Below are 16,385 nucleotides of genomic sequence, written 5' to 3' on the forward strand. Positions count from 1 at the left end.
TTTAAAACTTTTAACATTTAACAAAATTAAAAGTAGCTTATTTGCTTTTTAACGTGCAAATATAAAAGTAAACATCCAGTGCAAATCTTAATATTCTGCAATAGTATAAGCATTTCAAAAGTAAAAGTATTGCTTATTTTGCTTTAAAATGTGCAAAAATAAAGATAAACATCCAATACAAAAAAGTGCAAAACGGAAATATTCTGTAACAGTGTAAACATTTCAACAAAAGTAAAAGTATTACTTATTTGCTAAAATGTGCAAAAATAAAAATAAACATCCAATACAAAAAAGTGCAAAACGAAATATTCTGTAACAACAGTGTAAACATTTCAACAAAAGTAAAAGTATTGCTTATTTTGCTTAATAACACAACAATGATAGTATGATTAAAGTGAAAGTTAATTGTTTGTTTGTACATAGTATACGTAACTGTTAATGTTGTAAAAGGTATTTGCACAACTAATTAACGTTAGCGTTTGTGACACGTCTTGTGCCGTGGGGTTCTTTCAGGACCGACAGACTGAACGCCAGACGGCTTTGCCAGGTTTACAATCTTTTAATTTTACACAAAGTCTTTTCTCTTCCAACTCTTTTCTCTTTCTTTCCTCGCTTTTCGGCTCCTCTTCCTCGCTCGCTCGTTGTCCCCTGTCTCTCCTCCTCTCTCGCTCCACGTCAGCTTCACTTTGGCTCTTTCCAGTCTCTCTTCCCTCTCTCTCTGCTGCTCCCCTTTTGTTCAGCGAGAGGAGATTGGATGATCTTGCCCAGGTGCGCGGATCACGCACCTGGGCACGATTGCGGCGTCGCTCCCGGCGCGCTCCGCCTCGCCGCTCGCTCGCCGGCGCCGCCTCTCCACAGCGTTAAAGAGGAGCGCGTCTTTGTAAACACTGAACAGGCACGCCAAACGCGCCTCTCAGAGCGAAACGGTGCTTTAGTTTATGAATTTACAACGCAGATACAAATGACACATTCATGTTTTTGTGTAATGATGACAACGTATACTCACGCGGACGATTGACTAGTTGATGGTGAAGGCAAGAACGCTGTCGGGTGTTTTCTTTTCAAATGTTCGTTCATAGCCGTTGTGCTGCTATGATAGGCCATTTCCGCTCGACACAGTGTGCATACAACAACATTATTAGGCCGTTTATTGAAATACTCCCACCTTTTTGACGACTTTTGGCGTGCTTTTTTCCCCTCGCTCGCATCGTCTGCTTTGCGCTCTGCCATGACAGTAGTGTGACGTAAATATGCGACGCGCCGACGCACAAAAACGGCGTCGACGTATTTACGTAACCGATAACGTCGACTATGTCGACGCGTCGTTTCAGCCTTAGTCCAGTGGCATGTACTCCAAGACGACTGGGGACCCTTTTCTGCTGCAGCCTTCTTCCGCCATTGCAGCCGTAGTAGTTCTTAAATCTACCGTCTTCCGCCTGCTCCGCCGTTGAGGTCTTCACCGTATCCCTGGCTAGGGGGCAGTCAGGTACTAGGCCTTTGCCAAGGGCCACCTGGGGTAACAGTAGTAAAGGGGTTAACCTCCTAGTGCCCCAAGACCCCATAGAGGAGCCTCCACTGCCGGATGCACTTTAATGTCATGCCCAGGGCTCAAATATCCCATAATACGCCGAGAGGGAGAAGTTTGTATTTACACGATGAGTCGGGTGTGTCTTGACCTCCGCGGTGGAGGCCCTGCCGAACCCCTGAGGCCGACTCACCGAACCCTTAGGGTTCGATCGAACCCAGGTTAAGAACCACTGCCTTACAGTAAATGATTAACAATCATGGTAATTTTTCTCTGTTTCTCCTTTGCCTGCAGTCTACAAAAGCAGTGTACGACCGCATCATTGACCTGCGCATTGCCACACCACAGATCGTCATCAACTACGCCATGTTCCTCGAAGAGCACAACTACTTTGAAGAGAGCTTCAAAGTAAAAACATTATTTGTATATGTTTTTCCCATTCTCCAATATTCTCAAGGCCTCCCACATGAATGCATTGGCTTTCTTTCTAGGCGTACGAGCGCGGGATCGCGCTCTTCAAGTGGCCAAACGTTTACGACATCTGGAACACCTACCTTACCAAGTTCATAGATCGATATGGAGGCAAGAAGCTGGAGAGAGCCAGAGATTTGTTCGAGCAAGCCCTTGATGGCTGTCCCGCCAAATTCGCTAAGAGTGAGTTACCCTTTTTTTTAAATGCCATTGTGTTCTATCATGCATATTTGTACATTTGCCCATGGCTTTGCAGCAATTTACCTGCTGTACGCCAAGCTGGAGGAGGAGTACGGATTGGCACGGCACGCCATGGCGGTCTATGAGAGAGCGACGCAGGCAGTAGAAACGGATGAGAGACACCAGATGTTCAATATTTACATCAAGAGAGCAGCTGAAATATACGGTGTCACATACACCAGGGCTATTTACCAGAAGGCTATTGAGGTACTGAATGATTCTACTGTAATATGATCATTTACACTGCCTGGACAACAAAAGGATCACACACTAAATATTTTGTTGGATGTGCCGTAGGGAAGAATTCAGTATGTAGTAGAGATGCGCGGTTTGCGGACACAACCGCGGAGTCCGCGGATTATCCGCGGGTCGGGCGGTTGAAATAAAAAAAAAAAAAGATTTTATCCGCGGGTCGGGTCGGGCGGTTGAAAAAGAAGAAAAAAAGATTTTAAATAGATTCAGGCGGATGGCAGTTAAACCAATTCGGAAATATATATACATAGTTAAATGTTGTTACCCACATACGAAAAACGAGCAGGCACCTGCAGCATGCCACAACAGAAGAAGAAAAAAAAAGAGATGGCAACGCCGGCAGCAAACGTGGTACGCGACAAACTAAAAAAGGGAATACTAAAGACCAGGGGAAAAAAAGGCCAGAAAAGTTCAGCGTGGACTCGTTTTTATGAGGTTGTAAATCAGGATGATAGTAATGCTGGCTATGTGATTTGCAAGAGCTGCGACGCTGTTTATGTCTACGACAGTCACAAAACCGGGACATCTAACATGGTGCATCACATTTGTGCAAAACCCCGAACCTCCACAAACACCCTGAGCATGAGCAGTTTCGTCCGCCGTGATCCCGGAAGAGTGCCACAGGATGTTAAAACAAGGCGTACAGATGCATGTGTGAACGACAAGATAGAACGCAGCTGCCTGCAGCAGTTTGAGTGGCGCGAGCGCGGCTCCCAGATGGTTGCGCACTGGTGTGCGTCTGGGCCGTGACAGCGTGGCACGCATTGAATGTCTCTGCTGAATTGGATCAGTCTCCTTTCTTTAACAGGCAAAAGCTTTATAACCTCACTAATGCCTTGCATCGTCTATATTAGATATATAACAACGGGCGGGTGGCGGATGGCCGGCGGGTGCGGTTTTGATTAAATGTTAGTTCGGGTGGATGGCGGATGGTTGACGACTTTTGTGATGCGGTTGCGGATGAAATAATTGCCTATCCGCGCATCTCTAGTATGTAGTATTAAAGTAGTCAGCTGACCTCATTCTTTGAGCACATACTGGTGCTGGAACTAGACCAGTGGTTCTTAACCCGGGTTCGATCAAACCCTAGGGGTTCAGTGAGTCGGCCTCAGGGGTTCGGCGGAGGTCAAAACACACCCGACTCACCGTGTAAATACAAACTTCGGCTATCGGCGTATTACGGATACGGCAACAGCAGAAGTCAGACTGATTTGCAGGTGTGTAATTTGTTGTGAGTTTATGCACTGTGTTGGTTTTGTTCTTTGAACAAGGTGATGTTCATGCACGCTTCATTTTGTGCACCAGTAAAAAAACATGGTAACACTTTAGTATGGGGAACATATTCAGCATTAATTAGTTGCTTATTAACATGCAAATTAGTAACATATTGGCTCTTAACTAGTCATTATTAAGTACTTATTAATGCCTTATTATAACTCTAACCCTGACCCTAACCCTAACAAAATAACTCTAAATTAAGTCTTTATTACCGTATTTTCCGCACCATAAGGCGCCCTGGGTTATAAGCCGCGCCTTCAATGAACGGCATATTTCAAAACTTTGTCCACCTATAAGCCGCCCCGTGTTGTAAGCCGCATCTAACTGCGCTAAAGGAATGTCAAAAAAACAGTCAAATAGGTCAGTCAAACTTTAATAATATATTAAAACCAGCGTGATGTGGGCGCGCATGGAATCGTATATCAACATGGACGGAGCTGCGTGAAAAAAGCCACCCGGCCTCTTCGCGTAAACTTAAACTTACCTTAACCACTCGCTCATCTTTTCTTCATCCATCCCTTCGAGTTAGCTTTTATGATGACGCCGGCTGGAAAGGTCTCTTTTGGCAAGGTCTTCCTTTTGAATATCACCATGGGTGGAAGTTTCTGGCCATTAGCCTGGCAAGCTAGAACCACAGTGAAGGATGACTTCTCATTCCCTGTGGTGCGAATATTCACCGTACGTGCTCCCGTTGTATCCACAGTGCGGTTCACAGGAATATCAAAAGTCAGTGGAACCTCGTCCATGTTGATAATGTTCTCTGGCCGGATCTTTTTTTCAGCTATCTTGTTTTTACAATATGCACGGAAAGTAGCCAGCTTTTCTTGAAAGTCTTTAGGCAGTTGCTGTGAAATAGTAATCCGTGTGCGGATGGAGAGATTGCGTCTTTTCATGAACCGGATCCCTGTCGCTTAGTAGGAGCCATTTTGTGGTCTTTACAGATGTAAACACACAAAGGAAATGAAACGTACGGTAATATCCGCGCGCTTTTTCTTCTTCTACGCGGGCGGGTGGTTGCTTACAGTAGAAGAAGAAGCGCTTCCTGTTCTATGGGGGCGGGTGCTTACCTTGGCGGTTGCTTGCGTAGAAGAAGAAGCACTTCCTCTTCTACGGGGAAAAAAGATGGCGGCTGTTTACCGTAGTTGCGAGACCGAAACTTTATGAAAATGAATCTTAATATTAATCCATATATAAAGCGCACCGGGTTATAAGGCGCACTGTCAGCTTTTGAGTAAATTTGTGGTTTTTAGGTGCGACTAATAGTGCGGAAAATACGGTACTTAGAATATGTTCCCCTCGTGTCCAAAAAACTCTAAATTAAGTCTTTGTTACTTAGAATATGTTCCCCTCGTGTCCAAAAAACTCTAAATTAAGTCTTTGTTGCTTAGAATATGTTCCCCATACTAAAGTGTTACCAAAAACATATAACTTTGTCTTGAATTTGAAAAAAACCCAAAACATTTTATTTTTCACTAAAGAAGGGTTCGGTGAATGCGCATATGAAACTGGTGGGGTATCGGTACCTCCAACAAGGTTAAGAACCACTGAACTAGACCTAACCAACAGCAGCGAGCCTGAGCTTATTTGCTTAGTTCAGGGGTCGGCAACCCAAAATGTCGAAAGAGCCATATTGGACCAAAAATACAAAAAACAAATCTGTCTGGAACCGCAAAAAATTAAAAGCCGTATATATGTCTTATATTGAAGGCAACACATGATGTAAGTGTCTATATTAGCTATAATAGCCTACTATCAAAATAACTATGTGTCGCAGGCTGAAGCAAATCTTTGTTGACATAAATGCTGAAATGTAATATTTATTCTACACATTTTTACAACATTAGAAATCAGAGGCTACTCAGAAGGTGAGATAACTCCTGGAAATGACTGGCTTTTAATGGCCAAAGGTATAGATGTGTGTGTCCAAGTTAAAGGGAACGGCAGACTGTCTTCTTTTAATAGATTTATTACAATGTTTGGCAAGCTGTGATATGGAACAACATGGCATCTGAAATGCAGCCAATGTTACATACAGATAATGTGTCATGAGACATGCAAAACTAAATTACCGGTATATACAAAGAGGCAGAGGTGGGTAGTAACGCGCTACATTTACTCCGTTACATCTACTTGAGTAACTTTTGGGATAAATTGTACTTCTAAGAGTAGTTTTAATGCAATTTACTTTTACTTTTACTTGAGTATATTTATAGAGAAGAAACGCTACTTTTACTCCGCTACTTTTATCTACATTCAGCTCGCTACTCGCTACTAATTTTTATCGATCTGTTAATGCACGCTTTGTTTGTTTTGGTCTGTCAGACAGACCTTCAAAGTGCCTGCCTTACTGGTGACGTTTCACTCCGTTCCACCAATAAAATGCAGTCACTAGTGACGTATGACTCCGTTCCACCAATCAGATGTAGTCACTGGTGACGTTGGACCAATCAAACAGAGCCAGGCGGTCACATGACCTGACTTAAACAAGTTGAAAAACTTATTGGGGTGTTGCCATTTAGTGGTCAATCGTACGGAATATGTACTGTACTGTGCAATCTACTAATACAAGTTTCAATCAATCAATCAAAAGTGTGAAGGAAAAAAGACACTTTTTTATTTCAACCGTACATCCCGTCACAAGCCTAAAGACTGACTGCACAGTTCCTGTCTTCACAATAAAAGTGCCGCTCCATCGCGCCTGCGCTTTCAAAATAAGAGTCTCCGAAAGCCAGCGCAAACAAGCTAGCAAGCTACGGAGTTTGCAGCCAATGTATTTATTGTAAAGTGTGTGAAAACGAACATGGAAGCTGGACAAATAAGATACCAAAAACCAACCACTTTCATGTGGTATTAGACAGAAAGGAGGAACTTTTTTTCTCCTGCATTTGAAAACGTGGACGTTAAGCACTGCTGTCTGATTCCAATCAATGCAAGTAATCAGAATCAGGTAATACACCAACTTATATTCTTGCCTTCATGAAAGAAAGGAATCTATATGTGTTAAACATGCATGTATATTCATTAAAACACCTTTAACATGTAAACAAAAACGGCAAAATAAATAAATATAAATGATATACTGTATATATCAATGTATATATATATATATATATATATATATATATATATATATATGATATGTGATATGTGTGTGTATGTTACTCATCAGTTACTCAGTACTTGAGTAGTTTTTTCACAACATTTTACTTTTACTCAAGTAAATATTTGGGTGACTACTCATTACTTTTACTTGAGTAATAAATCTCTAAAGTAACAGTACTCTTACTTGAGTACAATTTCTGGCTACTCTACCCACCTCTGCAAAGAGGGTACAAGTAAAGGATATTAAATGAGCTCAAATATAGCTACAAATGAGGGATAATGATGCAAAATGTACATACAGCTAGCCTAAATAGCATGTTAGCATTGATTAGCTTGCAGTCATGCACTGACCAAATATGCCTGATTAGCACTCCAACAAGTCAATAACATCAACAATGCGCACCTCTGTGCATTCACGCACAGTATAAAACTTTTGGTGGACAATATGAGACAAAGGAGTGGAAGATGTTGCATGTATACAAACGGTTGCGTCACCGTCCACACTATGGTGAGTTCAAGAACAGCCGAAATTAGTTGGACAAAACGATGTTCACCAAATACTCTCATTAGTGAAGCGAACACACAAAACATATTAAACCGTGGGCTTTCTAACAATTAGGAAGGTTTTTGTCATGTTTGACCTCAGACAAAAAACATACTAAAAAAAAAAAAAAAAAATTCCCCATCTTTATCCATTTTTAATCCTTTTTCAAAAATGCTCCAAGAGCTGACCACCGTATTAGTTCAATCAAAATGGCGACTCTTTGTCCACGCAGTGTGATCGAGCAAGTATGTTTTTCTGCTCAGTTTCTCAAAATATTATTACGATACTCGGTGTAATGAATAAAGTACATGTTTGTATTCATCAAGGTCCTTCCTGATGAGCACGCCAGGGACATGTGCTTGCGATTCGCTGACATGGAGAGCAAATTGGGTGAAATTGATCGTGCCAGAGCGATCTATTCCTTCTGCTCTCAGATCTGTGACCCCAGGGTAAGAGCAGCAGCAGTGTCACGTTATATTTCACCAACCATGTTGCACGTGTATTCATTTCCTTTTTGTCACGTCAGGTCACAGCCGTGTTCTGGCAGGCCTGGAAGGAATTTGAGATCCGCCACGGAAACGAAGACACGATCCGAGAGATGCTTCGAATCAAGCGCAGCGTCCAGGCGACCTACAACACTCAGGTCAACTTCATGTCGTCTCAGATGCTGAAGGCCACCACCAGCTCCACCGGGACCAGTAAGACGCTTCTCCTGGTTCACGAGAACGTTTAAAAATATGCCGTAGAATTTTCACTCTTAACCATTTTTTTTTTGTTTGTCCAGTTTCAGATCTTGCTCCTGGCCAGCTGGGCATTGATGACATGAAAATGTTGGAGCAGAAAGCACAGCAGCTTGCCGCAGAGGCTGAGCAGGACAAACCCAAGCCAAAAGAAAAGATTCTCTTCGTCAGGTTTGTCTTTTTTTTCCTCCCCACCAATGAATTTCAAGGTGTCCGCGGGGTCTTAAAAAGTATATTATTAATAATAATAATAGATTGTATTTGTAAAAAGCACTTTACATTGAGTAAACAACCTCAAAGTGTGACAGTGTATTAAAAAAATAAAATAAATTAAAAGATAATAAAAAATAAATAAAAATTAAAGCTGCAAGCAGCGATGGACGGGACCGACTTTGACGGCACATAAAATCCAAACCGGAGCAGTAATTAAAACTCTTTGGTCAACTTTTAATCACAAGGGTTCAATCTCTCTCCTGTGCTAGTTTGAAGCCGACACGACAAACACGCTCAGAGGAGATAATGTTTGAAAAAAGGTGACCGTTTTTTACAAAACTTTTGTTTTGAAGGGGGAATTGCAAACTTCCTGTTGATTTTAGCTGGGGGTTGTCAATACATGGTCTAAGTGAGACCTACATAGAGGTTTTTGTTTCATGTCTCTAAGACATTCCTACTGGAAGTTACAGGCAGTTTTGTCTGAGTTTTCTTCCTAGGAGCAGTTGTGTCTGTGTTTTCTTCCTAGGAGGCGCTAGAGCGCAATTTTGAGTTTTGGGGGTTTTTTTTTTTATAAGATCGCAATTTTTGCCAGTCCTGATGTGTGTGTCCAGTTTGGTGAGTTTTGAAGCATGTTAAGGAGGTCAAATTACAGCTCAAAGATGCAAAAGTGACTGTTTTTACTAAAAATTTTGTTTTGAAGGGGGAATTTTTGCTGATGGATGTCATGGTATGAAATCTAGGTCTAAGTGAGACCTACATAGAGGTTTTTGTTTCATGTCTATAGGACATTCCTACCGGAAGTTACACGCAGTTTTGTCTGTGTTTTTTCCTAGGGGGCACTAGAGCGCAATTTTGAGTTTTGGGGTTTGGTTTTTTGATTAGATGGCAATTTTCGCCAGTCCTGATGTGTGTGTCAAATATGGTGAGTTTTGAAGCATGTTAAGGGGGTCAAATTACAGCTCAAAGAATCTCCTGGTGTATTTAGTTAGTTTAACCATTTTGTTTTTCCAATGTGAAAGAGCAGTGAATGAATTCATATACTTCAAATTCATTCTGGACCTCTGATTTTACTTTGTCCTTGTATTTTCTGTCTGTATGGATGTGAAATGGTCTTAAATTATTTTGAAGATGGTCTTAAAAGAGTTTTAAATGTGTTGAAACCTGCAGAGACCCTGAATTTCCAATGTCCTAGTATGTACACTATATTGTTAAAAGTATTTGGCCACCTGCCTTGACTCTCATATGAACTTGAAGTGCCATCCCATGGAATTGTCCAAAACGTTTTGGTATCCTGGAGCATTCAAAGTTCCTCTCACTGGAACTAAGGGGCCAAGCCCAACTCCTAAAAAACCAACCCCACACCATAATTCCTCCTCCACCAAATTTCACACTCGGCACAATGCAGTCTGAAATGCACCGTTCCACTGGCAACCTCCAAACCCAGACTGGTCCATCAGATTTCAATCAATCAATCAATCAATCAATCAATGTTTATTTATATAGCCCTAAATCACAAGTGTCTCAAAGGGCTGCACAAGCCACAACGACATCCTCTGTACAAAGCCCACATAAGGGCAAGGAAAAACTCACCCCAGTGGGACGTCGAAGTGAATGACTATGAGAAACCTTGGAGAGGACCGCATATGTGGGTAACCCCCCCCCTCTAGGGGAGACCGAATGCAATGGATGTCGAGTGGGTCTGACATAATATTGTGAGAGTCCAGTCCATAGTGGATCCAACATAATAGTAAGAGTCCAGTCCATAGTGGGGCCAGCAGGAAACCATCCCGAGCGGAAACGGGTCAGCAGCGCAGAAATGTTCCCAGCCGATGCACAGGCGAGCGGTCCACCCCGGGTCCCGAGTCTGGACAGCCAGCACTTCATCCATGGCCACCGGACCTGTTCCCCCCTCCCCCCTCCGCAAGGAAGAGGGGAACAGAGGAGAAAAGAAAAGAAACGACAGATCAACTGGTCTAAAAGGGGGGTCTATTTAAAGGCTAGAGTATACAAATGAGTTTTAAGATGGGACTTAAATGTCTAAATTCCAGATGGAAAAGCGTGATTCATCAGTTCATAGAAGGCGTCTCCACTGCTCTAGAGTCCAGTGGTGACGTGCTTTACACCACTGTATCCCACGCTTTGCATTGGACCTGGTGATGCATGGCTTAGATGCAGCTGCTCGGCCATGGAAACCCATTCCATGAAGCTCTCTGCGTACTGTACGTGGGCTAATTGGAGGGTCACATGAAGTTTGGAGCTCTGTAGCAACTGACTGTGCAGGAAGTTTCTTTGCACTATGAGCTTCCGCATCCGCTGACCCCTCTCTGTCAGTTTACGTGGCCTACCACTTGGTGGCTGAGTTGCTGTTGTTCCCAAACTCTTCACTTTTCTTATAATAAAGTCGACTTTGGAATATTTAGGAGCGAGGAAATTTCAAGACTGGATTTGTTGCACAGGAAATCACTGAGAGCGGCCCATTTTTTCACAAATGTTTGTAGAAACAATCTCCATGCCTAAGTGCTTGATTTGATACACCGGGCCAAGTGATTAGGACACCTGGTTCTCATCATTTGGATGGGTGGCCAAATACTTTTGGCAATATACTGTATGTGACATATATGAACTCACATCTGTACGGTCCTGCGCAGGAGCGACACGTCTCGCACTGAGTTGGCCGAGCTGGCCAAACAGGCCAATCCAGACGAGATCGATATAGACGACGACGATGAAGATGAGAATCAAGGCCCCGAAGGTGAGCAAACACAGCTCACCAGTCTGTTGCAACTGTCTTGCTTTAATGACAACATGCTAACACTGTTTACCTCTTTTCACCCCCTCTTAAAGAGGTGCGCTTGGAGCAGAAGAGTGTGCCCACTGCTGTCTATGGAGGCCTGAAAGAGGATTGAACCATTACACCATGCAGTCAATAAATATTCAGTGTCTACATCAGTGGTTCTTAACCTTGTTGGAGGTACCGAACCCCACCAGCTTCACCAAACCCTTCTTTAGTGAAAAATAAAATGTTTTTTTTTTTCAAATTCAAGACAAACTTAGACTTAGACAAACTTTAATGATCCACAAGGGAAATTGTTCAACACAGTAGCTCAGTTACAATGATGGAAAGTGTAAGGATGGAAAGGACAATGCAGGTATAAATAAACTAATATAGCGATAAAAAAAAAAAAAATCTAACATATATACGAATATATACACAATATGTGTACAGAATAATATGTACCGTATTTTCCGCACCATAAGGCGCCCTGGGTTATAAGCCGCGCCTTCAATGAACGGCATATTTCAAAACTTTGTCCACCTATAAGCCGCCCCGTGTTATAAGCCGCATCTAACTGCGCTAAAGGAATGTCAAAAAAACAGTCAGGTCAGTCAAACTTTAATAATATATTAAAAACCAGCGTGATGTGGACGCGCATGGAGTCGTATATCAACATGGACGGAGCTGCGTGAAAAAAGCCACCCGGCCTCTTCGCGTAAACTTACCTTAACCACTCGCTCATCTTTTCTTCATCCATCCATCCCTTCGAGTTAGCTTTTATGATGACGCCGGCTGTAAAGGTCTCTTTTGGCAAGGTCTTCCTTTTGAATATCACCATGGGTGGACGTTTCTGGCCATTAGCATGGCAAGCTAGAACCACAGTGAAGGATGACTTCTCATTCCCTGTGGTGCGAATATTCACCGTACGTGCTCCCGTTGTATCCACAGTGCGGTTCACAGGAATATCAAAAGTCAGTGGAACCTCGTCCATGTTGATAATGTTCTCTGGCCGGATCTTTTTTTCAGCTATCTTGTTTTTACAATATGCACGGAAAGTAGCCAGCTTTTCTTGAAAGTCTTTAGGCAGTTGCTGTGAAATAGTAGTCCGTGTGCGGATGGAGAGATTGCGTCTTGGAAACCTGTCGCTTAGTAGGAGCCATTTTGTGGTCTTTACAGAATGTAAACATACCAAGGAAATGAAACGTAATATCCGCGCGCTTCTTCTTCTTCTACGCGGGCGGGTGGTTGCTTACAGTAGAAGAAGAAGCGCTTCCTGTTCTATGGGGGCGGGTGCTTACCTTGGCGGTTGCTTGCGTAGAAGAAGAAGCACTTCCTCTTCTACGGGGAAAAAAGATGGCGGCTGTTTACCGTAGTTGCGAGACCGAAACTTTATGAAAATGAATCTTAATATTAATCCATATATAAAGCGCACCGGGTTAAAAGCCGCACTGTCAGCTTTTGAGTACATTTGTGGTTTTTAGGTGCGGCTAATAGTGCGGAAAATACGGTATACAGATATATTATAGTATGTCTATAACATATATACAATATATACCAATGACCATGTACAATATTGCAGTATATGTGACAGCAGCAGCATAAAATAGAGTAGATCCAGCAGGAAATAGAAAATAGACATTATAAACATTATAAACAAACAAACAGTTACATACCTGCCAACTACTCCGGTTTTCCCGTAATTAGTACGGTTTTCATCAACCTATTCCGGGTTACGGTTGCAGTGATAAAAAATACGGTTTTTCATTAATTAAAATTTTTTTTTTTTTTTTAAGTTTTATTCACAAAATCGCGTAACAACAATGACAATCGACACTGCTTCCCGTAACTTCCTATCGAGCCATTCCGAATGGCATGAACGGGGCTATTTATAGCACCGCTGCCAAGCACGAGGCACCATTTGCCATTGTTTCCAAACGAGCGAACGATCATGGAATCAGCCGGAGAAAAATCGCAAACGAGTCTTAAACCGAAAAGAAAACTGCAGTCATTCCGTGAAGAATATTCAAAAGCCTATCCGGGAATAATTATCCGTTCCAAAAAGGGTGAAAACTACGCGAATTGCACCTTGTGCAGACAAGATTTTTCGATCGGACACGGAGGAATTAGCGATGTAAAAGACCACGTTGGGACAAAAAAACACAAGTCTAATGCCGTTGCTAGCGATACAAGTGGAAAACTTTCAACGTTTTTCGTCGCCCAAACAGATTCTTTGGATGTGATAAATGCCGAAGTTTTATTTACGGAGGCAATAATTGAGCATGGACTTCCAATCGCACTGGCTGATCACATGGGACAGTTATTTCGGAAAATGTTTCCCGACTCGAAAATCGCCAAAAAATATGGATGTGGTCGAACCAAAACATCAAACATTATTCAGTGTCTTGGAACAGAATCCTCAAAAAGTATCGCCGATGTCATGAAGACGGAACCATTTAGCATGTCGACTGACGGCAGCACCGATTTTGACGATGTAAAACTGTACCCCATTTGTGTTCGATATTTCGATGACGACATTGGAAAAGTATTGTCAGTACTTCTGTCTTTGAGGGAATGCAATACGGCTTCCACAGGCGAAAACATTTACAAAATACTCGCGGAAGAAATAGACTCAAACGAAATTCCTTGGCAGAATTTGGTTTGCTTTGCTGCCGATAATGCTGCAGTGATGATGGGATCTAAAAAGGGTGTTGCAGCTTTCATTACGGAAATGTCTCCTTCGGTTTACATCGCCGGTAAGTACAGTTCGTAGCATAAAAAAATTCACAAAACATAAAATTTTAAGTAAATCTTTTATTACATAAACAATAAATCAAATCAAAAATAATTTCTGTGTACAGTATATCTTTTTATTTGTGATAACGATAAAATGTTCAAAACAAGTAACATATAACTATCATACTATTCTATTACTCTTTATTAATTTGAAAAATTTCGTCATGAAGTTTTATATTTATATATAATTGCAAAAAAATAATATATAATTTCAAACTATTGAAGTTAGCTTACAGAATAAACATGTCAATCAACCCATATGATTTTTGCTGTAATATTTTTGTTTTGAAAAGTCACTGTGACTGATAGAAAAGTGATGGTTTTAGCAACATTTTAACCTGTCTGAATGCTATTAATCATTTTGCGTCGGGGGGCGAAGCCTGAACCCCCCACCAGGACTTTGTCCTGGACCTACCGGGGCCTGCGGCCCCTGGACCCTGGCTACTAGGTTTTTCTGATTTCAAAAGTTGGCAGGTATGCAGTTATATGTTTTTGGTAACACTTTAGTATGGGGAACATATTCTAAGTAACAAAGACCTAATTTAGAGTTATTTGGTTAGGGTTAGGGTTATAATAAGGCCATGCCAAATAAGGCATTAATAAGTACTTAATAATGACTAATTAAGAGCCAATATGTTACTTAATTTGCATGTTAATAAGCAACTAAAGTGTTACCATGTTTTTTTTACTGGTGCACAAAATGAAGCATGCATGAACATTACCTTGTTCAAACAACAAAACCAACACAGTGCATAAACTCACAACAAATTACACACCTGCAAATCAGTCTGACTTCTGCTGTTGTCGTATCCATAATACGCCTGATAGGGAGAAGTTTTTATTTACACGATGAGTCGGGTGTGTCTCGACCTCCGCAGGTTAAGAACCACTGGTCTACATTCTTACAGTCCCTACTTTACATCCATTGTAAAGTACAGGCCAAAAGTTTGGACACACCTTCTCCTCATTCAATGCGTTTTCTTTATTTTCATGACTACATTGTAAATTATCACTGAAGGCATCAAAACTATGAATGAACACGTGTGGAGTTATGTACTTAACTAAAAAATGTGATATTAAACGGAAAACATGTTTTATATTCTAGTTTCTTCAAATAAAGCCGCCATTTGCTCTGATTACTTTTTTCGCACACTCTTGGCATTCTCTGGATGAGCTTCAAGAGGTAGTCACCTAAACTGGTTTTCACTTCACAGGTGTGCTTGAAGCTCATGGAGAGAATGCCAAGAGTGTGCAAAGCAGTAATGAGAGCAAAGGGTGGCTATTTTGAAGAAACTAGAATATTAAACATGTTTTTCAGTTATTTCACCTTTTTTTGTGAAAAATTATTCATAGTTTTGATGTGACAATCTACAATGTAAATAGTCATGAAAACACATTGAATGAGAAGGTGTGTCCAAAATTTTGGCCTGTACTGTACATCCATCCATCCATCCATTTTCTACCGCTTGTCCCTTTTAGTGTGGCGGCGGGGGGGTGCTGGAGCCTATCTCAGCTGCATTCGGGCGGAAGGCGGGGTACACCCTGGACAAGTCGCCACCTCATCACAGTATACTTGTTAAAACCCTGCTGGTATTTCTGCCATGTTTTAGTTCAAGGAATGAACCTGCTCTTCCTAGGGATTACCACAAGGGGTCAGGCTTCAGGTATAAAGTAAATTAGTCAACTTTATTTATATAGCACGTTTACAACAACTTTTAAATTGAACCAAAGTGCTTTACAGGTTAAAAAAAAGCATATAGCAAAAACAAACAAACAAAGAACATAAACAATGAATGAGCTAGACAAGATAGTGCAAAAGCAATACGGTAAAAGGGGTCGAATAAAAAGTAAAAATAATTAAAGCTGCAAGCAGCATTGGTCGGGCCCGCGTATTTGGCAGGTGCTAGTCCTAAGTGTCCCAATACTTTTGTCTACTTTTAGTCTGAAGTGTCCCAAGACTTTTGTCTAGTGTACCTACCTTGTCTGCATTGTGTGGGCATGTTGGTGCTTCCTGCTTTTGAGCAGCCATCTTAAAAAAACAGCAGTGCAGCGGGTCTTTGAAGGGTCATAAAATCAAAACCGGAGCAGGTATTAAAAAGCTGTTCTATACTTTTATACACAAGGGTTCAATCTCTCTCCTGTGTTAGTTTGAAGCCTAAACGACAAACGCGCTCAGAGGAGATAGATTTTGAAGGAAGGTGACCGGTTTTTACAAAAATGTTGTTTTGAAGGGGGAATAGCAAACTTCCTGTTGATTTTTTGCTGGGGATTGTCAATTTATGAAATGTAGGTCTAAGTGAGACCTACATTGAGGTTTTTGTTTCATGTCTCTCCGACCTTCCCAGTTTTGTCATTTTTTTCTTACGAGGAGCAGTTTTTTCTCCGTTTTATTAAAAAATTGCTCTAGAGCGCAATTTTTAAATTTGGGGTTAGGTTTTTTTATTAGATCGC

General features: G+C 41.5%; 1 protein-coding gene across 1 annotated transcript in view; it reads left to right on the forward strand.

Moving 5' to 3' along the window:
- Nucleotides 1–11,309, forward strand: part of xab2 (XPA binding protein 2) — a 28,968-nt gene extending 17,659 nt beyond the window's left edge. The window contains exons 12-19 of the mRNA XM_061982050.2: nt 1,820–1,933; nt 2,017–2,179; nt 2,253–2,443; nt 7,739–7,861; nt 7,939–8,110; nt 8,197–8,323; nt 11,014–11,117; nt 11,210–11,309. Of these exons, the coding sequence (XP_061838034.2) occupies nt 1,820–1,933; nt 2,017–2,179; nt 2,253–2,443; nt 7,739–7,861; nt 7,939–8,110; nt 8,197–8,323; nt 11,014–11,117; nt 11,210–11,271 (1,056 nt within the window). The 3' untranslated portion in view covers nt 11,272–11,309. The remainder of the gene's footprint in view (nt 1–1,819; nt 1,934–2,016; nt 2,180–2,252; nt 2,444–7,738; nt 7,862–7,938; nt 8,111–8,196; nt 8,324–11,013; nt 11,118–11,209) is intronic.
- The last annotated feature ends 5,076 nt before the right edge of the window (nt 11,310–16,385 follow it).

Source organism: Nerophis lumbriciformis, linkage group LG24 (genome assembly GCF_033978685.3).
Source record: "Nerophis lumbriciformis linkage group LG24, RoL_Nlum_v2.1, whole genome shotgun sequence".
Taxonomy (NCBI): Eukaryota; Metazoa; Chordata; class Actinopteri; order Syngnathiformes; family Syngnathidae; genus Nerophis; species Nerophis lumbriciformis.